This window comes from Gavia stellata, chromosome 21 (assembly GCF_030936135.1).
Source record: "Gavia stellata isolate bGavSte3 chromosome 21, bGavSte3.hap2, whole genome shotgun sequence".
Classification (NCBI taxonomy): Eukaryota; Metazoa; Chordata; class Aves; order Gaviiformes; family Gaviidae; genus Gavia; species Gavia stellata.
The window spans coordinates 246,120-269,540 of record NC_082614.1 but is presented as its reverse complement, the minus strand read 5'-3'; the positions used below and the strand labels follow the sequence as shown (position 1 = coordinate 269,540).

At 65.7% G+C, this 23,421-nt stretch overlaps 3 protein-coding genes across 3 annotated transcripts; 2 read left to right on the top strand and 1 right to left on the bottom strand.

The window, feature by feature from the left end:
* Positions 1-2,944: 2,944 nt before the first annotated feature.
* PLA2G3 (phospholipase A2 group III) lies at positions 2,945-5,389 on the top strand. The gene is made up of 7 exons (XM_059827883.1): positions 2,945-3,380; positions 3,449-3,581; positions 3,656-3,790; positions 3,943-4,448; positions 4,557-4,686; positions 4,831-4,965; positions 5,185-5,389. Exons 1-7 carry the CDS (start codon positions 2,945-2,947, stop codon positions 5,387-5,389), a joined length of 1,680 nt encoding a protein of 559 aa, XP_059683866.1.
* A 1,119-nt stretch (positions 5,390-6,508) lies between these two features.
* Positions 6,509-14,675, bottom strand: INPP5J (inositol polyphosphate-5-phosphatase J). The gene is made up of 12 exons (XM_059827633.1): positions 13,882-14,675; positions 12,809-12,919; positions 11,197-11,305; positions 10,478-10,594; positions 10,232-10,407; positions 9,532-9,643; positions 9,015-9,124; positions 8,468-8,657; positions 8,081-8,218; positions 7,594-7,686; positions 7,253-7,357; positions 6,509-7,129 (listed from the first exon to the last, which is right to left on the bottom strand). The coding sequence occupies exons 1-12, from the start codon at positions 14,673-14,675 to the stop codon at positions 6,509-6,511; spliced, it is 2,676 nt and encodes an 891-aa protein (XP_059683616.1).
* Positions 14,676-18,597: 3,922 nt separating this feature from the next.
* Positions 18,598-22,652, top strand: SELENOM (selenoprotein M). Its single transcript, XM_059827882.1, has 5 exons — positions 18,598-18,714; positions 18,799-18,834; positions 18,929-18,963; positions 21,821-21,899; positions 21,992-22,652. The coding sequence occupies exons 1-5, from the start codon at positions 18,598-18,600 to the stop codon at positions 22,202-22,204; spliced, it is 480 nt and encodes a 159-aa protein (XP_059683865.1). The 3' UTR covers positions 22,205-22,652.
* Positions 22,653-23,421: the final 769 nt, after the last annotated feature.

Below are 23,421 nucleotides of genomic sequence, written 5' to 3'. Positions count from 1 at the left end.
TGAAGTTCAGGGCAGATAAGGTTCTGCTAATCCTCTCCTCCTCCAGCCCAAGGAAGCCGAGCTCCAGCCCCGACCAGCTCAGTAGCCTCCACTGGCCTTGCTCCAGGATGCGATGTCTGTCTTGCACTGGGGAGCCCCAAATGGGACGCGGTGTGTAGAGCAGCGGGAGAGAATCGCTTCACCAGCACTCCTACCAACCCAGCCCGGGACCCTCTGGCCACCCTCACCACAGGGGACCGCGGCTGCTGGCAGCTCTGCCAGAGCCCTGCACTCCCCCACTCCAGGCTCAGCAGTGTCCTGAGCGCTCCAGCAGTATGGGCAGCACAGGCAGAGCGAGCCCTTGGCGTCTCAGCCCCGCGCCGGCCTTGCCTGCGACCTTGAGCCACGTCAGCGGAGCCGGGCGCAGGGCTGTGTGGCGCTGCCCATCGGGGTAGGGAGCCCAGGGCTCAGTCTCGCACCCTGGCCGGCTAGACCCCAGCCTCCCCCCAGCAGCCGGCAGCAAGGCAGCAGTCACCTGGTTAGACAGTGGGGTGCTCTGCGGTGTGGGGCCAGCCATGTCCCCCACGCTGGTTGCTTGGGGGGTGAAGGCCGGAGCACCAGGCATCTCTCCTTACCCCATGTTATCTTCCAGACAAACCCAAACTGGGTCCTGAGTCCCTGACACGCTCACACACTTGGCAGCCAAGGCTGCGCTGCGCTGCCGGCATGGGGCTCTCCCTGTGGGGCCCCCGCGGGTCTGCGAGCACACCCTGGACATGGGGCGGCCCTGGGTGCACTGGGGGTGCAGGGCACAGCCCGGGCATGGGGCGGCCCCGGGTGCACTGGGGGTGCAGGGGACAGCCTGGACATCGGGCTGCCCTGGGTGCACTGGGGGTGCAGGGCACAGCACTGGCACGGGGCGGCCCCGGGTGCCCTGGGGGTGCAGAGCACAGCCCGGACATGGGGTGGCCCTGGGTGCCCTGGGGGTGCAGAGCACAGCCCAGACATGGGGCAGCCCTGGGTGCCCTGGGGGTGCAGGGCACAGCCCAGGCATGGGGCGGCCCCGGGTGCACTGGGGGTACAGGGCACAGCCCAGGCATGGGGTGGCCCTGGGTGCCCTGGGGGTGCAGGGCACAGCCCAGGCATGGGGTGGCCCTGGGTGCACTGGGGGTGCAGGGGACAGGAGCGCAGTACAGTGTGGCAGAGCCTGCAGCAGGAGGGCTCTGTGGTTCCCAAAGGCGTGGCTGAAGGCTGGTTCCCCCGGCGCTGGGGTATCCCCTAGCAGGGCCCTTCCCCAGCGCTGTCATGCCAGCCCCCATCCTGCTTGGTGAACACGGCCTCCTTCCACGGGACAGTGGCCACGCGAGCCTAGAGGTGGCCCCGCCAGGTGACACAGCAGCTGAGAGACCTTTGCGACACCTCAGGCGATGTCACGGGTGGCGCACGGCAGCCGTATCACAGCTGCAGAGTGGACTCTGCACTGTCTGTGGCGTTGGCCTCTGTCCACGCTGTTAGGGAAATCCTGATAAGGTGAGATAAGGCTCTGCTGCCCAACCCTGTCTGCCAGCCCCTGGCTGCCCTGCAGCACTCCCGGGCGCACGGGGCCCTGCAAACTGTCCCCCCCGACCCCCCGGTATGCAGAACCCCAGCAGGGCAGAGCATCATCCTGGGCAAGTAAATAAACCCCGGGCCAGCTCTGGAAGCACGAGCTGCACCAGAGGAATCATGGTGGCTCTTTCTGCTTCCTTCCTTCCCTTTCCAGCCCCTTCCCGGCTCCCCCTTGGCGGAGAGAGGTGAAGTGGGACCCCGGTGGGCCACTTCTCTGGGGCAGAGCCAGCATCCCTCTGGGACGCAGCAGCGATGCAGCAGGATGGGGGTTCTCGGACCCACCAGCCACCCTGAGCAACGTTCCCCAGGGGCACCGGGGCCCTAATGTGGGGTGGGGGGCTGAGCACTGCCCCGCAGCGCAGCCACGTTCCCGGTCGGGGTATTTCCAGGGAGGAGAGATCCCCGTTCCCAGGTGGGAAATGTACCAGCACAGGCTGGGCCACCAGCTGGAAAGCGGCTCTGCAGGGACAGACCTTGAGATCCCGCTGGGCACCGGCTGAGTGGGAGCCAGGGATGTGTCCTCACGGCAGAGGCCACCAGCGGCCCCGGCTGCACCGGGCAGAGCGCTGCCAGCAGAGCAGGGGAGGGGAGCACCGGGGGGGCCATGTCACTGTGTCCTCTCCAGTCTCGCCTCACCCGGACGAGGCATGGACTTGCTGGGGCAAGACTAGCGAAGGGCCATGATGGCGGTGAAGGGACTGGAGCATCTGTCCCATGAGGAGAGGCCGCGAGAGCTGGGTCTGCTCAACGTGGAGCAGAGGAAGTTTAGGGGGAGCCTATTAATGTATAGAAATCCCCGCAGGGAGGGTGCGAAGAGGACAGAGCCTGGCTCTTCCCAGGGGTCCCAGTGAGGGGCCAAGGCGCAGCAGGCACCAACTGGAGCACAGGAGGTTCCCTTTGAACGTAACATCGGGAAACACCTTTGGACCGTGCAGGCCAAGCACCAGCACAGGGTGCCCGGGGGGGCTGCAGGGTCTCCGTCCCTGGAGACACTCAACCCCCGACCAGACACAGTCCTGGACCCGGCGGGTCCGCACGGGCACGGGGCCGGGGCTGCCCGGCTGCCCCCCCCCCCCCGCAGCTGCACCTGGCGGGGGGTGCCCGTCCCGGGGGTGGCCTAGGGTGCAGGGGACGGGGTGCCCGCGACGAGGGGTGAACAGGCAAGGGGTGCCCGGGTTGGGGGGGGGATGCCCAGGACGGTGGGTGCCCGGGCGGGGGGCGCCGGCGCCGCCCCTGCGCGCCTTCCCCGGGGCGGGGCGGGGCCGGCGCGGCGCGGCCCAATCAGCGCTGGGTCCGCCGCCGGGCGCGGGCTTAAAGAGGGGCGCGGAAGGCGGGGGCGGGCGCGCGGCGCCGCGGGATGTGGGTGCGCGCGGTGTTGGCCTGCGCGGCGGTGTGCGCGTGCGCGCGCGCCTGGCCCGGCGGCGCCGTGTGCGCGCGGCGGGCGGCGGGGGCGGGCGGTGCGCGCTACGTGGCCTTCCTGGGCGGCGGCGGCGGTGGCACCGGCCCGTCCGCGCTGGTGGAGAGCGCCTGGGCCGGGCGGGGCCGGCTCCGCGCCTGCTGGGCCCGCCGCGACCCGCGCCTGGCCCGCGCCTTCCGCGCCGCCTGCGCCCGCCGCCCGCCCGCCGCCCCCGGTGCCGCGCTGCGGCGGGACCTGGCCGCGCTCTGGCGGCGCCGCGCCGCCTGCGTCGACCCCGCGCCGCCGGGAGGGCGCCGCCGCCGCCGGCGGGGCTGGACGCTGCCGGGCACGCTGTGGTGCGGAGCCGGTGACTCGGCGGGGAACGCCACCGAGCTGGGTACGAGCAGGGCGGGCGGGCAGGCCCCATCCCCCCGGCGGGGCCGTGCTCACCGGTGCTGCCCGCAGGTCTCTTCCGCGGCCCCGACCGGTGCTGCCGGGAGCACGATCAGTGCTCGGTGCAGATCACGGCGCTGCAGTTCAACTACGGCATCCGCAACTACCGCCTGCACACCGTCTCCCACTGCGACTGCGATGCCAGGTGCGCGGGGGGGCCGGGCCGGGCGGGGGGGGGCCGCAGCAACGGGCCGCTCACCGTCCCCGCCTGCCCCGCAGGTTCCGGCAGTGCCTGCTGGCCCTCAACGACACCATCTCGGACATCATCGGCGTCACCTTCTTCAACCTGCTGGAGGTGCCGTGCTTCGTGCTGGAGGAGAGCGAGGAGTGCGTCCAGTGGCACTGGTGGGGAGGGTGAGTGCCCCGGGGGGTGCCCGCTGCGGCTGGGTGCGTCGTCTGCTGCTGCTGCATGCCCTGCCTGGCTGCCCCACCGGCTGCGGGGGGGGGGCACAGCTTGGCAGTCGCAGGGCTGGTGTGCCCGGCCTGATGGCACCTGCTGTCCCCAGGTGCAAGCGTTACGGTGTAGTACCCCTGGCCAGGATGGTGCAGCAGAGTCAGTACCCCTACGGCCTGCCCGCAGCGGAGACGGGCAACCCTGCTGTGCAGCCCCCGGTCAAGGGAAGGAAGTCCTCTAGAGCAGGGCGCAGGCGGCTCCGACAGGGACTGGGGCAAAACCCCAGGCTCCGCCAGGCACGGAGACCTGCGACAGCCCAGCAGCCATGGGGCCCAGGTACCTTGTCCCCTGTGTCCGCCAGGGACAAGGCTGAGCCCACAACCAGGCACCCAGCAGCACAGTGGGGGCTGGAGCCCGGCCCCCCAACAGCAATGACCGTGTTGGAACAGGACTTTGCTGGAGGAAGGCGAGCGGCGGGAGGAGCACAGCAAGGGGCCAGGGGCTCAGCACACCCTGCCTGCACAGCCTGCCCTGAGGACGGTGGCGTCAGATCCAGCCCGGCTGCAGAGCGGTGCAGAGCCACCCCTGTGCCTGCTGTGGAGGGGTGCAGGCAGCAGGGTGAGTCGGCAATGGGGGCAGCATGTGCACCACAGCTGGGGCGTCCTGAGGTCTCAGTCTGTTGGGGTCCTGTGCTGGCAGTGCCTCTCACCACCCCTCTGTCCTCAGACCCAGGCAGGGTGTGCAGGTGCTACAAGCACTTGGGTAAGTGCAAGCACCAGATTGCACCCCATGAGGTGAAGTACCAGCTGCACAATGTGGACACCCGGACGCTCTTCCACTGCAACTGCACTCGCAGGTACGTGTCCAGGAGGAAAAGGCAGGGCTTTTCCCACTGTCCCAGGGCACTGTATGCAGATAGCTTGGGGTCAGTCGAGGTGGGACCCAGCGGGATGCCTGTCCTGGCCAGCAGCTGCTGACCGCTGCCCGCCTGTGCCCGCAGGCTGGCACGGTTCCTGCGCAGGGCGAGGGACCTCAGGGCTGTGGAGATGGCTGTCCTGGCCGACCGCATTGCCATGGACTGCTTCGTTCTGGAGTCGCCCGCTGACTGCAGCCTGGGCGAGGGGCCACAGCAGAAGTAAGTGTGGAGGGTCAAGGGCATGTGGTGCTTCTTACCCTGCACGGGCAGGAGGGACGCCCTGGCATGGCTGGGTGCTGTCCTGCAAGCTTGGCATGAAGCTGGCATTGCAAGCATTATCCCCTGCTCTGCTGTGCTCCGAGCAGGGCTGGGGTGGAAAGCAACGGATGTCGGTGCTGCAGCATTACACTGGCGCTCACAGCTTTGCTTCTCTGGCAGCTGTATCACAGCAACCCGGGCTGTGCTAGTACCTGCACAGCATCTCAAAAAGACCCTGAGGCGCTGGGGTCCTCTGCATGTGACCTCCAAGGCTGAGCGGCCAGACTGGAAGACACAAGACAGTAGTGGCACCCTCTATGAGCAATGCCTGCGGCTGGCCTTGGAGCAGAAGCTGGGTGCTCGGCACCATGCGGTGCCCCGATGATGGCTGAGCAGCGCTGCCTTGTGTGGGGAAGGAAGATGCGCTGTGCAGCAGCCACAGAGTGGAGCTGCTTGATTTCTGGTCCTTGAGACAAAGGATGGCACTGAGCATGGCTGCTGGCATGACTGCATGGAGCTGGGGGGCCACAGCTGGAGCAGGCAGAGGGACTGAGAAGCTTCTCAAGGAGCTGTGGCAGCAGGGGTGGTGGCTGTGGCTGCCCTCTATAAGCATTAAAGCAAGGGGAAAGGAATAGGAGGGCTTGGGAAAGGGGAAACACACCATCTTCCTCCCTGGTGTAAGGGGGATGTGCTGGGCATTGGATCCCCCAGGCAGGGGGATGGCAGGGCCCCACACCCCTGGATTTGTGCCCCTTCAGCTGGGGGGCCTGAGCAGTGTGGTGTGATCCTGCCCTCCTTCCCCAGCTGTGGGGGCTGGTGGGGGTGGGCAGGGCCCAGGGAGGGCTGGGGTCTGGTGGCTCCTAGCCCTGGAGCGAGGTGGGGGGCAGCAGCCAGGGGCAGGCCCAGGGCTCTGCCCTCGAGATGGGTCAGCCCCTGTGTGCAGCCAAAGATAAATAAAGGGTGGCCTGAGCATGGCGTGTGGTGCTGGGGCTGATCCTGCCCACCCCCTTCCCCACAGTAAGCACAGTGCAGCTGAGGTGGGTAGGATGGTTTATTTTGTCGCTTGCACTATGTCCAAGGCCGAGGCACGGTGGTAGCGGTAGGGAAGGAGCAAGCGTTGATCTCAGGGGTACCTTAGGGTGGGCCTCGCCATCCTATGCCCATTACCATTGCTGCCAGAGCCCTGCCCTGGCCTCCTGTCCCACCCGAGCTGCAAGGCCAGCACTCCTCCCATAGGACTGAAGGGTCTTACACTTTGAATTTCACAAGGGGCTCCCCCACATCACGCTAGCCCAGCCTTGCCCTCTCCCCTGTGCCACCTCCCAGCTCTACCTGGGCCAGGGCAGCAGCCCAGGCTGGGGGGGAACAGAGGGGAGGCCCCTACCTGCCAGGCACACAACAGGGGTGAGGAGTCACTGCAATAAATAAGGGAGTGGGGCGGCTCAGTAGGAAAGTGGCAGAGGAAAGCACACAGCAAGCGTACTACGGGGAGGGGGCCACTGCATCAGCGGCCCATGGCACAGCTATGGCTGTCCAGCTCCTGGGGGCTGCTCCCCTCCTTTGGGGAGGTGCTGCAGCCTGGGGGGCTGGTGGGGCTCATCCTCCGGCAAGGGTAGCCCTGGTCTACGCTTTCCCTCCACCGGCCCATGGCCTGGTCAATCATCTCCAGACGGAGCGCAGGCAGCAGGCCCAGGTTCCTGGGGTCAGCCCTGGCCAGGGGGTTGTCAGCAGAGACACGCCGGGGGCCACCCTGCTCCCGCACAGTCTGGTAGAAGGAGCTGCCCTCGTGGCTGTCAGCTGCCCGCCCTGGCTCCTTGGTTTTGGCTCCACGGCGCCCCGGCTCCTCCTGGGGCAGGTGGATGGTGGGGATGTCCCCGGGGAGGCCTCGGCGGCTCTGGGGTGAAGGGCTGCGGCTCGTACCCCTGTCCCGGCTCGACGGCCGCAGGATGAGGCCCTGAAACTTGGCCAGGCTGGGGCTTCGGCTCCGGTGCCGTTTCATCTTGCCCGGGCTGGGGCTCCGGGACTTGGGGGCCAGCAGGACAAGCGTGCTGTCATCCTCCTCTTCTGAGCTGCTGCCTGAGCTGTCTGTGGGGCTGCTGCCCTCCTCCGACCTGGGCAGGGAGATCTGCACCCCTGCATCAGCACTGCTGGCTGATTCTCACAGGGGGCTGGCCTCCTCCAGCCAAGCACCCCTACACACATCCCCCCCTCCCTCAGCCCCTCACCCTCGCCCCTTGGCCATGCTGACCTGGAAGGGCTCAGTCACGCCAGCGATGCTGCTGGAGGTGTTGCTGTAGTATCCAAGGATGTACTCGCCCTTCCCCTTGGGCAGCGCCTCCTCTGAGAACATCACCTGCAGCCCAGAGACAGCTGATGTGCACCAGGGCTGGGAACACGGGGTGTCCCCTCCCTCCTCCAGTCCCAGCTAAGAACAGAAATCCCTGATGCCAGCACTGTGGGCCTGCCCAAGGCTCAGCACAAAGCAATAAGGAGGTGCACTTCTGCCCTATCAGGGGCACAAGGGGGCCATTGTCCCCCCACACTGGGGCACACGTGCCCAGCAAGACAGCAGGGCTGGCCCCAGCTCACCTGCGCACACAGTTGCTTCTCTAGGCAGCGCTCGCCATCATCACTCCTGGCCCAGACATAGGACACATAGTCTTTAGGGTGCCGAAAGCCCACCTGTGTGAGAGTACATGGGAGAACACAGGTGTGTGGGGGAACATCAGCCCTGCTCAGCACCATCACCCACACCCAGCCTTAGCTCTCCTCTCCTTGCACAAGGGCACCAAGAGCTGCCTTGCATCCACCCAGCAGTGCTCTGGCCCCCTGCCCCCCAGGAATGATGGGCTTTGGACCCTGGGGGGCCCACAGAGCAGGAGGAAGAGGGAACTGCTGGATCTGAGCCTCCTGAAGCAGGGCCAGATCCTGCTGCTAACTGCCAGGGCCTCCCAGGGGAAGCACAGGTCCATGCCATGCACCTGTGTCTGCTGGTGGGGGGCAGCTCAGAAGGGGCCCCACAGTGCTATGCAGTGTTCCCCACTCCCTCCAGTCCCAGCAGCCCCCAAGCCCCTACCCGGTAGAGTCCTATCCAGTCCCAGGAGCTCCGGTGGAAGCCAGCAGCCATCCTGTACCTGACAACTGCTTGCTCAGGCCTGCTCCATTCGTCAGCCACGTAAATCTCAACCGGGGGCTTGTCTGCCTTGGAAGCAAACTGTCAGAGCCATGGTGAGCAAAGGCAAGCCAAGAGAGAGCTGCCCCTGCTGCCCAGGGTCCCCGTCTAGGGCTGGGCCCCTCATGCATACACCAACAGCAGCCCCCAGCTACAGTAGCAAGACAGTTGCTATTGCCAAACAAAAATAAGAAAAGCCCCGCACACCCCATCATACGCTGCACACGCTCGCTGGGCATCTCACCCCTGTAGCTCTCACCTGTGTGCCCAGTGGCCCTGGTCAGTGCTCACCTGCACTGCAAAGATGGCAGCTACTGGCTTGTGGTCACTGACCGTGTACTCCATGTGGCTGCAGTAGCAGAGTTGGCTCACTGACAGGACACCCCGGCTGGGCCGGCGCCCGCCTGCACCAAGCCCAACATTGGGAGATTTGATCTTCCAGAGGATGCGGTCAGTCCAGGCAGGTTTTCGCTTCTTGGCACTGCAGGGCACAGAGGGGCATCTCTCGCCTGGCAGGGGGCAGTGGGCTCCACCCCAAACTGCCTCCCCCTGGCACTACGGCACGCGCGGGCAGGGGATGCGGCTCATCTTGGCACACAGCTCAGCGCGGCTGCAGGGACAGACCTGCGCTGGCACCAGCACAACAGTTGTGTCCCAGCCTGCCGTCCCCAGTCCAGCCCGTACCCACCCCAGCATGGCTCCCCCCCCGTCCATCCACATCGGCATCAGCCCCTGCCCCACCAGCACCTGCCCTGGCTCTGAGCCCCACTGCTCCTGCATCCCACAGCCATGCCACCCGCTCCCAGGCCCAGCATATGCTTGAGCTCTGCTCTCCTACCTGCTGTCGTACTTGTTGGTGCCCACGTCGAACTTGAAGGTGGGTGGGAAGTTCAGGGGTCCCTCCTGAAAGCCGCTGAGGACAGGCCAGGTTGTCTTGGCAATGTTCAGCTGTGGGAAAGAGAGCAAGTCAGGGAGCACGCCAGCCCCCAGGGCCAGACCCCTCTGCAGGCCCCTGAGACCTCTCCACCCCCAGCACAGAGTCATCCCTGCCCCATTGCTGCCAGCCCCACACAGCTCTTTGGGTTTGTCCATGCCATGCAAGCAGCAAGTCCATAGACCCAATGCCCCCAGCTCTTCCTAGCACACGGATAAAGGAAGCATGTGCCCAGCTCCCATAAAAGCCATCCTGGGACTATGCTGCCGCTTCCCCACAGAGCCAGGAGAGCCAGTGCCCTTTGTGCTCCACGGGTAGCAAGGGGACATGCCCTGTCCCACAGCTGCATGGACAGTTTTGGCAAGAGCCGAATGCCACTCGGGGCCCAGCCAAGGCTCAGCAGCATGCCCATCCCTCTCACCTGGTCCTTCTCCCAGAGCTGGCTCAGGATGTTGCTATCGATGGCGTACTTCACAAAGCGGATGTCAAGGCTCTCGATGCGGAAATTGAGGTCCCCAAACCAAAACACGAGGCTGTGGGTAAGAGGGAGGGCGACGGGCTGGAAGGGCCGAGGCTACTGGAGCCGGGCAGCACAGCAGGGGGAAAATGTCCTCAGCCTGCACCACAGGCGCTCTCAGGAGCACCAGTGCAGGTCAGCACTCAGCCAACATCTTGGCCGGCTGCCAGCCCTGCCAGGATTCCTCAGGTAGGACCAAGCACCATTAACCAAACGGGCCTGACTTCCCTGGGCAAAAATTGAGAGTGGAAATTTCCACTGTGAGGCACCTACTGGAGTCAGACAGCACAGCCAAGACACTGGGGCAGAGGCAGGCCCTCCACCTCACCAGTCCCAAACCCCAACAGCACCCGTATAGCAGGAGCTGTACCAGGCCTGAATGTGCCCCAGGGGAGACCAAGGACCCCTCTTAACACCTACCCCACCATGCTGGGTCCCCACTGGGCCACAGGACAATTTTTGCAGCTCTGCAGGCAAGTCCCCATCTCCAAGCTGCGTTGGGATTCAGGGGACAGACCCCAGACCCTACCTGGAGGTGGTCAAGGACAGGGGCTGGCACTAGAGCCCTGGCCCAGATTGGGGAGCAAAGTGGTAGGGTACGCACTCATGGTCCAGGATGCCGCTGGCTGCACGCCCCTCGAACTGCTGCATGTGCAATATGGTAGCAAAGTCCTCCTTGCGCTGCTCTGCCTTCTCCAGGTGCGCTGGCAGGTGGCAGTTCAGGAAGCAGACCATGTGGCCGAAGATGGAGAGACGAACGCTCACCCCACCCTTGTTGCCCTGCACCGAGAGGATCCCATGACTCCTTGGGAAGCCAGCCCCTCGCCACCTCCCCCAGGGCCACACTCACCCAGTAGCCTCCCAGCCCCGTCCTCGTGCAGTCCGTCTGGATGTCCTGCAGGAAGGGGAGGTGGTAGTACTTGGCAAATACCAGTAGGATCACACCTTGCATCCGCACTGTGCTGACCTGGAATGGGAGCAGGGGCTGAAGCAGGATGGTAGCCAGAGCAGAGCCCGTAGGGGCAGGGAGAGCTTCCTCCACCTCCAGGACATAGGGGCAGCACCCTCATCCTCTGCATGCCCCCCATCTTGCAGATGACTTACAGCACATTTAGTTCAGAGATCTACGCACACCCTCCTGAATACTGAGATAAGCCTGGCGATGCTAAGGCTCAGGTACACTCTGAGGCAAGTGCCCTGGGGAGCTGAACCTGCCCTGGGACCCGCAGGCTACTGCCAGAAGCGCAGGCTTGTTCCCACCTTCACCTCCTTGCCCTGGTGCAATGCAGCAGGCAACAAGAAATATCCCCAAAGCACTGCAGGGGAAGCCTAAGGCGCAGGAAAGGGAGCAGGGTGGCGCAAGCTGGACAGCACAACAGCAAGATGCACCACTAGCCCTCAGGTCAGCCCCCACACACTGCTCCGATGGCTGCAGGCTGTCCCTCCAGACGGCTCTCCCACTGCGCCTCCTCCCTCTGTCCCTGCAGTCCAACTCTCCCTCCCCGTGGTCCACCTGCCTGGCAGGCAAAGAGGGAACACCAGCTGCCCAGTCCTTTGGGACCTCCTTACCAGGACAAAGTGGAAGGGGCTCAGCACATCCATGAAGAGCTCGCTCCACTGATCTGTGAAGAGGGCGTCCTTCAGGCGCTTGTTTATCTTAGAGTTCACCTCTTGCAGCCTGGGAGGAAAGGGACAGGTCCCTCAGCCACACCAGGAAGGTGTCCGTGTCCCAGCTAGCGAGAGCTCCTTAGGAGAGGTGCCAAAGCACAGTGCTGGGGAGTGGGGCCAGGGCAGGAAGGGCAGTTCAAGGGAGGACCCCGGGTTTAGAGCACAAACCACCCATACCCTTGCTCCAGCGATGCTGGAGCATGTGCTAGCAGAAGGCACAAGTGGCTCTGAACCCACAAGGCCTTGGCCCTTTTTTAAACAGGAGTTCAGCTGCACAGGGATGGGCAGCAGCCTAAAGCCTATCTCTAGGTGCAAGAGGGGCTTATGGGACATTTCAGTTGCACTGGTCTCTACAGAGGAGCCAAGTCTCACTGGTACTTCAGCACAGGGTGTCCAGATGCATCCTAGCCACCAAGCTCAGAGCAGCAGCAAACATACGGTTAATAGTGCTCCTCCCAGCTCAGCAATTAGTGAAGAGAGGGAAGGAGAATGTCCACAGAGAACGGCAGAATCAGGAAATGGCTTGCCCAAAAATATCAAGTGCTCAGGGCACAAAGACACGGGTCAGAGGAAGGACACAGCCAAGGAGAGACACCCGGGAGCGGGGGAGCAGCAGGACACCCTGCCCCAGCCAGGACACAGTCCCAGCAAATCCCTTGCTGCCAGCTACACTCCCCACCCCATCCACCCAGGCTCGGGTCTACCTCCACAGCCCCACACAGCCCCATCCCACTGGTCCACAAGGCTGAGGGGACCAGGGGACTGGCCTCAGCCTTACACCGCTCCCTCCCTGGGGCGAGGAGGGCTGGGGGAGTCCCTGGGAGCCTCCCAGAGGCAGATCCAGCTCTTCCACCTCACGCCCATGGGCAGAGGCTGCTTCTCGCTTCCTGTGCGAAGGCAGCATGTCCCTGGTCTTAGCAGAAATACACACACCTCGAGGGACCGGTTTTCCCTTTGACTTTGGCAGAGCTTGCCTCACCAGCCACACCAATAAAGCCTTACCACACCGAGGCGGTGCTGCCTTGCCAGCAGTTAAGTGTTGCCAGAGGCACAGAGCCAATCCAGCTGTGAGAGAACAGCAGATTTGTGCCCTTGAGGCCTGCATACCATGGGCAAAAGCTGAGATGAGGAAAATGCTCCCAGAGGACTCTGGCAGGCGAATTAAATGCCTCTACAGACCTGACCCCAGGACTGCCAGGGCTCATAGCAAGAGCAGCGCTCGCCAAGGCCTGGCTCTGCACAGCGTAACCAGCTACAGGCTCTTCGAGGGTTCAAGGCTACTCAGGATTCAAGGGTTTCAGTTCCTCTTAGCACTCCCATTTTACTAGGAGCTGATTCTCCATCACCTCTGCTGATATTTTACTGCTTGCAATGCACACCCCTCCCTGCTCACCATGCCCCGGGGGAGGCTGGGGCTGCAGCTCTTCCATTCCCCGCCCCCCAGGGCTATGGAGATCCCCCAAAAAGGGACATGGTGGGGCAGGGGAGGGGGCCCTGCACCTCACCCTCTTACCCAATGGCGATCATGTCCGCGTCATTTGTCTCGCCCGTGTTGAGGTGCAGCAGGGATGTCACATCAGTTGGGGGCATGGCTGTGCCTACGTTCCAGGTGACCACTGTGATGCTTGGGGGGACAAAGGAAGAACAGGCTAACACCGGGGCTCAGAGGTGTTCCCTGCCCCCCTGTTCAGCCCCCAGCTTTACCAAGAAAGCTCTCTGCCTGCAACAGAAGCGGCCACAGCTGAAGCTTAGCCAGGGCACATACACCATCTCCTTAACTCCCATTGGAGTGAGATGGGTCCTTGCTTCTAAATTCCCCCAGGGTCTGCACCTCAGTGCGTGGCAAGTCCCACTGTAACCCAAGCCCCGGTGAAATTCTAGAAACCAGCACAAAGAGCCCTCGTTTTCATCACGGCCAACTGACACAGGCAGGCTGGCACAGCAGGCAGCTTGTGAGACAGGGTGTCCCTGGAAAACCACTTCCCCTCCCTTCTCCAGGCATCACACATCCCTTAGGCTCCTGGGGAAAAAGACCCAGATCTCAGCCCCCAGAGCCTGCCCCAGAGCACGGCCAGCCCCAAAGGTCGGGGCATCGCATCTGACAGCAGCGCTGCAAGCCCCGCAGCAGTGTCCTTCACCAGTGCAAAGCCACCATCAGTCACAACACATTAATGCTGTTACGCAGCATGCGCCAGCGGCCCGCGGGCTGTTTTGGCAGCACTAGGACTAGCCTCAGTCACAGGGGGCACATTTCAACAGTGAGGGAGGGTAGTGCCACATCATTTCCAGAGCCCAGGGACAGCGGGGGCAGATGGCACCCGTTCCACAGCCCGTGCCTCTGACATGCCGCCCCGCGCAGCACCCGCTCCCCTGAACGCTGCCTGTGCGGACAGCGGCACTGGGCATCCTCCCCCCCCCGTGAACCTTGCTTGCCCATAGCCCCTCACCCCAAATCTCCTCCAGCTGAACACCATCCACAACAGAAAGAAAGGGGCAACTCCAGCCCACAAGAGGCTTTGCTCGCTGCTTCACAGCAAGGGCAGCTTTGGCCCAGCACCGCTCCCCCCTGCACCAACACCCGCTCACCGGAACGAGCTGTCCTCCGGGACCCTTCCCGAGCAGCCGAGGAGCGTGTCACAGGAGTCGCTGGAGCTTGGCAGGCCAAGGGACCTCCCGAAGAGTGAGAGCTCGTCCGGCTCCGGTTTGGGGAGAGCCGCAGGCTTGGACAGGCCCACCCGCCCGCCGGCGATGAACTCGCTGGAGACGGCTTTGGGCAGGCCGGTGGCCCTGGGCGAGGAGGCCGCCCAGGCCGAGATGTGGTCGCTGGACTCCGCCTTGGGGAGCATCTCCCTCCGCTCGGCGGGCGGCGGCTTCCCGGGGGCGGCATGCTCCAGGGGACCGAGCTCGGGGAAGGCGGGCCGGGCCGCCGCCGGGCCGGGTGCCGCCGGGGACGGCGGGGTGGGGCGGGCCGGGGGGGCGCCCGGGCTGGGGGGCAGGAGGGCCGGCAGCGGGAAGGCGTGAGGCCCGCCGGCCCCCTCAGGCTGGGCCCGGCCGACCTCCAGCGGCAGGGGCTGAGCGGCCCGGCCCGGGGCCCGCTCCTCGGGGCCGCCGCGCTGCGCCCCCCCGGGCCGCGGGCAGCCGTAGGGGAAGGGGTCGCAGGCGGCGTCCGGCCGGGAGCTCCTGCGGGCGCCCGGGCCGCCTCCGAGCAAAGGCGCCGCCGGGGCCCCACCGTCGGGGTGGGGCCGGGCCGAGCCCCCGGGGCCGAAGGGCGCCGGCCGCGCGGGGGAGGCGGCGGGCGCGGGGCCCCGCGGGGGGCCGGGCCGGGGCCCCAAAGCGGCGGCCGAGCCCTGGTCCGCGCTGCCACGCCGGGCCGGCTCCATCGGCGGGAGACCCGAGCGAGCGTCCCCGGGCCCGCCCCAGCCCCGCCCGCGCTCACCTTGGGGCCCCGCCCGGCGGCGCCGCGCGCCCCGCGACACCGGCGCTCCCCGTCACCTGCGCAGCGCCTTAAAGGCGCAGGAACGGCAGGAGCGAGGCCGCCACCGCCCCGCCCCGCGCGCACCTGTCGCCGCCCCGCTCACGTGACGGCCTGCGCTCCGCCTCCTCTTCTGCCCCCCCCCCCCACCTCTCCCCCCCCCCGCCGGCGCGAGGAGCGGAGCGCGCGCGCCCCCAGCAGCCCCCGGCTCGCGGCCGTCCCCGCGCGCGCACGTCTTCCCTTGCGTGGGCAGACCTGCCCTCGCGCACGCGCGCCCCCACCCCCCCCCACCCCCGCGCGCGCACTGCCGCCACCCGTGGCATCGTCGGGCGCCGGTGTACGCCCGTGCGCTGCGCGGGCAACTTGGTAGCCGTGGGTCCGAGCTCGCGCGTGCAGCCGGTCGTGCGCGGCTACTGAGGGAGACGGGGGACCTGGTGACATAGGGCGAGGGGCGGGCGGAGGCCCCGGACTTCTCCTGCACCGGCGTGAGCGGCCCTCAGGGCCCCGGAAGACTGGAGCACAACGTGGCGGAGGATCTTGGTGGAAGAGGACCACGTCCCTGGGCCCTGACGGGATGGACCGGCGAGCGCTGAGCCCCTGTCGTGGCGAGGCCACTCTCCATAACCCGTGATTGACGGTGGCAACCGGGAGAGGAGTGGAGGAGAGCAGATGTCACTCCCGTCTTCAGGAAGGACATGAAGGAGGACCCAGGGAACTGGAGGCCGGTCAGCCTCGTCTCCATCCGTGGGAAGGTGGTGGAGCAGCTGGTCCTGGGAGCCGCTGCCAGGAGCATGGACAGCCGGAAAGTCAACCGACGTCCTTCTGCGGTGAAGTGACCGGCCTGGCGGATGAGCGGAGAGTGGTGGACGCTGTCTGCCTGGACTCCAGGAAGGCCGTTGACACTGTCTCCCCTCAGATCCTCCTAGAGAAGCTGTTGGTGCTCGGGCTGGGCGAGCAGACGTCGAGGTGGAGACACCGGCTGAATGGCTGGACCCACAGGGTGGTGATCAGCGGCACAAGGTCTAGCTGCAGGCCAGTGACTAGCGGTGTGGCCCAGGGGTCGATACTGGGTCCAGTCCTGTTTAACATCTTCATTACTGACCTGGATGATGGGACAGAGTGCACCCTCAGCAAGTTTGCTGAGGACACCAAACTGGGAGGGGTGGCTGATAAACCGGGAGGGGTCGTGCGTCCATTCAGAGGGACCCAGACAGGCTGGAGAAATGGGCTGGCAGGAATCTTAAGAAGTTCAACCAGGGGAAGTGCAAAGTCCTGCCCCTGGGGAGGAGCAACCCCATGCACCAGGACGTGCTGGGGGCCACCTGGCTGGAAAGCAGCTCCGCAGAAAGGGCTCTGAGGGTCCTGGTGGACACCGTGTTGACCATGAGTTCAGTGTGTTGTAGGGCAAAGAAGATGAATGGTGCCCTGGGCTGCATCAAGAGCATTGTCAGCAGGTCAAGGGATGCTGAGAGCCACCGGTGAGGTCACCTCTGGAGGGCTGTGTCCGGTGCTGGGCTCCCAAGAGCAGGTCCAATAGACATGGACGTACTGGAGGGAGTCCAATGGAGGGCCACAAAGACGGTGACCTGGAGCATCTTTCGCATGCGGAGATGCTACGAGAGCTGGGACTGTCCAGCCTGGAGCAGAGGAAGCTCAGGGGGATCTCATCAATCTACATAAATATCTGCAGGGAGGGCGCAGAGAGGACAGAGCCTGGCTCTTCCCAGTGGTGCCCAGTGGCAGGACCGGAGACCACGGGCACAAACCGGAACGCAGGAGGATCCCTCTGCACCTCAGGAAACACTTTTTCCCTGTGCGGTGGCTGAGCTCTGGCGTGGGTTGCCCAGGGAAGTTGTGGCGTCTCCATCCTTGGAGATACTTAACACCCGGCTGGACGCAGTCCTGGGCAGCAGGCTCGGGTGCCCCTGCGTGAACCGGGGCCCGGACCGGATGGACCCCAGAGCTGCCACCAACCTCAGTCGGGCTGAGACCCTGCGATGGGTTACGGTTGGACTTAACGATCTTAAAGGTCTTTTCCAACCTAAATGATTCCATGCTGTGACCAGGGGGATGTGCATGTGTGCAGGTGTTTGTGTGCAGCTGCGCGTGTGGTTTGTGTGTGTGCGTCCAGGGGCGCACGCCATTTTGTGCACACGTGGCCACGTGCGCATTCTGTTGCGCGTGCGTGCAGTTGGGGTGTGCAGTACGGGTGTGCGCACGCAGCTGGGTGTATGTGTAGAGCTTTCTGTGCGTGCACATGTGTGACCGCACACGCTGGTGTATGTGTGTTTCTGGGCGCTGCTGCGCACGCTGATGTGTCTGGGCATAGGCACGCTGTGAGCGGCTGTTTGTAGGGGAAGCTGTGCGCAGCTCTGCCTGCCTGTCTGCACCTGTGTGCGTGTGTGTGCAGTAGCATCTCTGCACCGGTGTGTGGATTCCATAGAGCTGTGTGCCCCTGTATTAGGCACTGGTGAGGCTGCACCTCGAATGCTGTGTTCAGTGTTGGACCCCTCACTCCAAGAAGGACATTGAGGTGCTGGAGCGTGTCCAGAGAAGGGCGACGGAGCTGGTGAGGGGTCTGGAGCACAAGTCTGATGAGGAGCGGCTGAGGGAGCTGGGCTTGTTTAGCCTGGAGAAGAGGAGGCTGAGGGGAGACCTCATCGCTCTCTGCAACTGCCTGAGAGGGGGTTGTGGTGAGGTGGGTGTTGGTCTCTTCTCCCAAGTGATGAGTGACAGGACAAGAGGAAATAGCCTCAAGTTGCGCCAGGGGAGGTTCAGGCTGGATATTAGGAAAAATGTCTTTCCTGAGAGAGCGGTGAAGCACTGGCAGAGGCTGCCCAGGGAGGTGGTGGAGTCACCCTCACTGGAGGTGTTCAAGGAACGTGTGGACGTGGCACTGTGGGACATGGTTTAGTGGGCATGGGGGGGGTTAGTTGATGGTTGGACTTGATGATCTTACAGGTCTTTTCCAACCTTAGTGATTGTGTGATTGTGTGATCCTGTATGTGTGTAGAGCTCTGTGCACACGTGCGTGCAGCTGTATGTGCAGGAGAGTGCATGAGTGTGCACAGCTGTGTGCGCGTGCAGCTGCATGCGCTGTGTGCTCACACGACAGCTGTGCATGCACACACCCTGTCCCGCATGTCGCTGTCCGTGTGCGTGGCGGGGCGCTGTGTTTGCAGCATGGGGGGGGGGTTGCCGGCTGTGTGTGCATTCACAGTTTGTGACAGGCATGTGTTTGCGGTGTGTGGTGTGCCCGGGAGCGTACGGATGCGTGTTCGCAGCGTGCCTGGGCATGTTTGCGGTGCGGCTGTGTTGGCGTGGGTACTCGTGTGTGGGGTGGCGCGTGTGCGGTACATGCATTCGCGGTGTGTGTGCGCGCGGAGGGGGGGTGTGCGGTGGAGGTGTGGCGTGGGTACGCGTGGGTGCGTGTGGGGCATGGGTGCGCGCGGGGCGTGGGGGCGCGTGGGGGTGTGGGTGCGCGCGGGGCGTGGGGGCGCGCGGGGCGTGGGGGCACGGGGGGCGTGGGTGCGCGCGGGGCGTGGGTGTGCAGGATCCGTCTGTGCGCGGGCGCGTGCACGGGGCGCTTGCGATGTCTCCACGGGGCGTTTGCGCTGTGCGGGCGCTCGCGGCGCGCGCGGTGGCGGCGCGCGCGGGCAGGGCGGGCGCGCGCTGGCAGGGCCCGCGTGCGCGCGGAGGGGGCGCGGGTGTGCTGGCCCTGCGCATGCGCGGTGCGCTTTTGCGCTGCGCGTGCACCGCCCCTTCGCGCTGGTGCTGCGGCTGCTCGCCGCGCGCGTGCCCGCCGGGGCGGGGCGTGACGTGGCGGCGGGATGCTGCGGGCGCTGGCGCTGGCGCTGCTGGTGGCGGCGCTGGCGGCGGGGGGCGGCCCGGGACCCCCCCCGCTCCGCGGGGCCGAGCTGCGGGACCTGGCCCGGGGCAAGGTGGAGGTGAGCGCGGGGCGGGCGGGGGGCGCGGCGGCGGCGGCGGCGGGCGGGGCGCTGCCGGGGGTGACGGGCTGCCTGCTCCCGCAGACCTGCGGCGGGTGACGGCTGAACCGCCTGAGGGAGGTAGGTGCTGCCGCGCGGGGCCGGGGCCGGGGCCGGGCGGGGGCCGGGGCCGCCCCGCCGCTGAGCCGGGCCGGGCCGCCCGCTGTGCCCGCAGGTGAAGGCCTTCGTCACCCAGGACATCCCCCTCTAGTACCCGCCGGGCGGGCGCGGCAGCTCTGCTCGGCGGGCGGCGCTCGGGGCGGCGGCGTCCCGGGCGCAGGGCCCTGCCGGGGTGGGCGGCGAGGGACGGGGTATGGCATGGGACGGGACGGGATGGGACAGGGGCGGGATGGAGGAGAGGACGGGATGGGATGTGGGTGGGACGGGACGGGGGTGGGAGGGGATGGGATGGGATGGGACGGGATGGAGGGCGGGACGGGACGGGACAGGGGCAGGATGGGATGGAGGGCAGGACGGGATGTGGGCAGGATGGGACGGGACGGGGTGGGAAGGGATGGGACGGGACGGGACGGGATGGGACGACATGGGACAGGACAGGGGCGGGAGGGGATGGAGGAGAGGACGGGATGGGATGTGGTCGGGGAGGGAGGATGGGACAGGATGGAGGGCAGGATGGGACGGGACAGGACAGGGGCAAGATGGGATGGAGGGCAGGACGGGATGTGGGCAGGATGGGACGGGACGGGACGGGATGGGGGTGGGAGGGGATGGGACGGGACGGGACGGGATGGGACGAGATGGGACAGGACAGGGACGGGAGGGGATGGAGGAGAGGACGGGATGGGATGTGGGCGGGACAGGACGGGGGCGGGAGGGGACGGGATGGGATGGAGGACGGGACGGGACGGGATGGGGGCAGGATGGGATGGAGGGCAGGACGGGATGTGGGCAGGATGGGATGGGATGGGACGTGACAGGGGCAGGAGGGGATGGAGGACAGGATGGGATATGGGCGGGATGGGACGGGACGGGATGGGACCGGACGGGACAAGACGGGGGCGGGATGGGACAGAGGACGGGACGGGATGGGATGGGGGCGGGGAGGGAGGATGGGACAGGATGGAGGGCAGGATGGGACGGGACAGGACAGGGGCAGGATGGGATGGAGGGCAGGACGGGATGTGGGCAGGATGGGATGGGACGGGATGGGATGGGACGAGATGGGACAGGACAGGGACAGGAGGGGATGTGGACGGGACGGGGGCAGGATGGGATGGAGGGCAGGACGGGATGTGGGCAGGATGGGATGGGATGGGACGTGACAGGGGCAGGAGGGGATGGAGGACAGGATGGGATGTGGGCAGGATGGGACGGGACGGGATGGGACCGGACAGGACAAGATGGGGGCGGGATGGGACAGAGGACGGGACGGGATGGGATGGGGGCGGGATAGGATGGAGGACAGGGCAGCATGGGACGGGATGGAATGGGACGGGACGGGATGGGACGAGATGGGACAGGAGAGGGGCGAGAGGGGATGGAGGAGAGGACGGGATGGAGTGTGGACGGGACGGGACAGGGGTGGTAGGGGATGGAGGATGGGATGGGATGGGGGCGGGAGGGGATGGGATGGGATGGAGGGCAGGACGGGATGGAGGGCAGGACGGGACGGGACAAGACAGGGGCAGGATTGGATGGAGGGCAGGACGGGATGTGGGCAGGATGGGATGGGACGTGACAGGGGCAGGAGGGGGTGAAGGACAGGATGGGATGTGGGCAGGATGGGACGGGACGGGATGGGACCGGACGGGATGTGACGGGGGCGGGATGGGACAGAAGACGGGACGGGATGGGATGGGGGCGGGATAGGATGGAGGACAGGGCAGGATGGGACGGGATGGGATGGGATGGGACGGGACGGGATGGGATGGGACGAGATGGGACAGGAGAGGGGGCGGGAGGGGATGGGACGGGATGGAGGGCAGGACGGGACAAGACAGGGGCAGGATTGGATGGAGGGCAGGACGGGATGTGGGTGGGATGGGATGGGACGTGACAGGGGCAGGAGGGGGTGGAGGACAGGATGGGATGTGGGCAGGATGGGACGGGATGGGACCGGACGGGACGCGACAGGGGCGGGTTGGGACAGAGGACGGGACAGGATGGGATGGGGGCGGGATAGGATGGAGGACAGGGCAGCATGGGATGTGGGCAGGATGGGACGGGTTGGGATGGGATGGGACGAAATGGGACAGGAGAGGGGCGAGAGGGGATGGAGGAGAGGACGGGATGGGGTGTGGACGGGATGGGACAGGGGTGGTAGGGGATGGAGGATGGGATGGGATGGGATGGGATGGGGGCGGGAGGGGATGGGATGGGATGGGGGGCGGGACGGGACGGGACAGGACAGGGGCAGGATTGGATGGAGGGCAGGACGGGATGTGGGCAGGATGGGATGGGGCCGGACGGGACATGACAGGGGCAGGATTGGATGGAGGGCAGGATGGGATGTGGGCAGGATGGGATGGGACGGGATGGGACGTGACAGGGGCAGGAGGGGATGGAGGACAGGATGGGATGTGGGCAGGATGGGACAGGATGCGATGGGACAGGAATAGAGGATGGGATGGGATGCGACAGGACAGGACTGGGCGTGATGGGGTCTAGTACAGGACAGGATGCAGTGGAGGACAGGGTGAGGGATGGGAGGGGATGGGCTGGAGGATGGGATGGGCTGAGTGGTGGGGTGGAGAATGGTACAGGATGAGGGATAGGATGGGATGAGGGATGGGATTGGATGAGGGGTGGGGGACAGGATGGGACAGGGCAGGAAAGGATGCAATGGAGGATGAGATGGGATGGGACAGGATGGGATCACATGCAATGGAGGACGAGATGGGGGACAGGAGGGGATGGGATGGGATGGGATCGGATGCAGTGGAGGATGAGATGGGGGACAGGACGGGGTGGGATTGGATGCAATGGAGGATGAGATGGGGGACGGGATGGGATGGGATGGGAGGGAATGGGATGTGACGGAGGGTGGGATAGAAGGGGGGCTGCACGGGCCTGCCCAGTACTGTCCGCTCCTTAACACACTGCCCAGCCATAACCTGGAGATGAAGCACCTGCCCGGTGCTGACCCCGAGCTTGTGCTGCTCAGCCACCGATACGAGGAGCTGGAGGTGAGCGGGCAGCACAGCACCCGCTGCTGCAGCAGGGTCTGGGGTGGTTGGTGTCCCACAGGCACCAGGCTGCAATCCCTGTCTGCATGCAGAGAATTCCCCTGAGTGACATGACCCGGGAGGAGATCAACCAGCTGGTGCAGGAGCTGGGCTTCTACCGCAAGGAGACACCTGATGCCCCCGTGCCTGAGGAGTTCCAGTTTGCCCCTGCCAGGCCTCTGCCCAGGCTGCTGCCCCACCAAGCTTCTACCGCTGATGGCAAGACCCCACCCGAACGTGACGAGGGAGAACACCCAGACCTCTAGTGAGGGGTGCCGCACTCGGGGGAGGGTCCTGCAGCCAGTCCCCAGCACGCGGGGACGAGGGCAGCTGGGGCTGGTGCCGCAGGGTGGCGAAGGTGCCGCCGCTGTTGCTTGGTGCTGTGTAGCCTTTGCCTTGAGGATGCCCTGAGCAGCTCCAGCTTTGAGCAGGGGCTTCCTGGACATTGTTGCCCTCCCTCCCCTGCAGCCCAGCATCGGGAGGAGCAGCGTTCTTTGTGCTCCTTTGCTGTGCCCCGAGGAACAGCTGACTCCCGGCGCTGGGCAGCAGTATCCTACCTGCCTGGGACAGGATGAAACCCTCAGCAGAAAGCCCCAGGTGCTGAGGGTAGATGTGCTGAGTCCCAGAGGTAGGAGAGCTGCCCCCAGGGGGGTGTGGCTTTACACTGCAGCAGGGTTGTCTCGTATTGAGCCCCCAGTAAAGCCCTCATGTACAGTCGGCTGCGCTGTGTCGTCTTTCCAGGAAGGGCTCAGTGGGGTGCATGCTGCCCTGCTCTGTACTGGGTGCCAGGAGGAGCTGGGTGCCCCAGAGCCGCTCACAGAGGCGGGAGGGGACAGCAGGGTCACAGCCACCGCTGGCAAGCTGCCAAACCATCCCATGGACCAACCATGCTGTTCCCATGCCACCCCCTCCCTGGCACAATGGATGGGGCACCATGACTTGGGATGAGCTGCTCTTGCAGGGGGCTGGGTATGAGCCCATGAGTGGGTCCTGCAGTGCTGAGCCAAAGCCTGATGGCTGCGCTGGCCTGGTGGGGACATCCGGTCCTTGGCTGGGGACAGCAACAGGGTGCAGCTGCACTGTCTGCAGCCCTGGGTCCACGCAGCCTCGGTGGCAGCGTGGGGTCTTCTCCCCGTACCAGGCCTGGGGGCGGCAGGGGGCAATGAACCAACAGCCCTTGGTCAGGGTGGGACACTGAAAGTGCCCCTCGGCTCTGGGCATCGTTCCTGAGCAGGAGGAGCAGCACGTGCCGTGCATCTGCCCCCCCGGGCTGGGTGAGCAGTGGGCCTGCAGGCAGAGGGGTCCAGGAGCAGGCAGGGCTGCCAACACCTTCCCCACCACCACCCCACCACCCCCAGGCGCTGCGGTGTGTGCTGCACTGGTGGCACGAAGCAGCGGTGCGGCCAGGGAGAAGGACCAGAGGCATCACCCTATAGAATAAACCTTTATTGTCTGGCTGGTGTTGGTACACGTGTCAACGCGG

What these genes read in the sequence shown, in the direction of transcription:
- PLA2G3 (XM_059827883.1), top strand. Translation starts at nt 2,945, where the DNA reads ATGTGGGTGCGCGCGGTGTTGGCCTGCGCGGCGGTGTGCGCGTGCGCG. An exon ending in GGAGGGGTGCAGGCAGCAGG is followed by an intron (nt 4,449 to 4,556) that starts GTGAGTCGGCAA and finishes CTCTGTCCTCAG; the next exon opens with ACCCAGGCAGGGTGTGCAGG. An exon ending in GGCGAGGGGCCACAGCAGAA is followed by an intron (nt 4,966 to 5,184) that starts GTAAGTGTGGAG and finishes CTTCTCTGGCAG; the next exon opens with CTGTATCACAGCAACCCGGG.
- INPP5J (XM_059827633.1), bottom strand. Translation starts at nt 14,675, where the DNA reads ATGGAGCCGGCCCGGCGTGGCAGCGCGGACCAGGGCTCGGCCGCCGCT. An exon ending in AGAAGCAACTGTGTGCGCAG is followed by an intron (nt 7,358 to 7,593) that starts GTGAGCTGGGGC and finishes TCTGGGCTGCAG; the next exon opens with GTGATGTTCTCAGAGGAGGC. An exon ending in GCGTGACTGAGCCCTTCCAG is followed by an intron (nt 7,130 to 7,252) that starts GTCAGCATGGCC and finishes GCAGGGGTGCAG; the next exon opens with ATCTCCCTGCCCAGGTCGGA.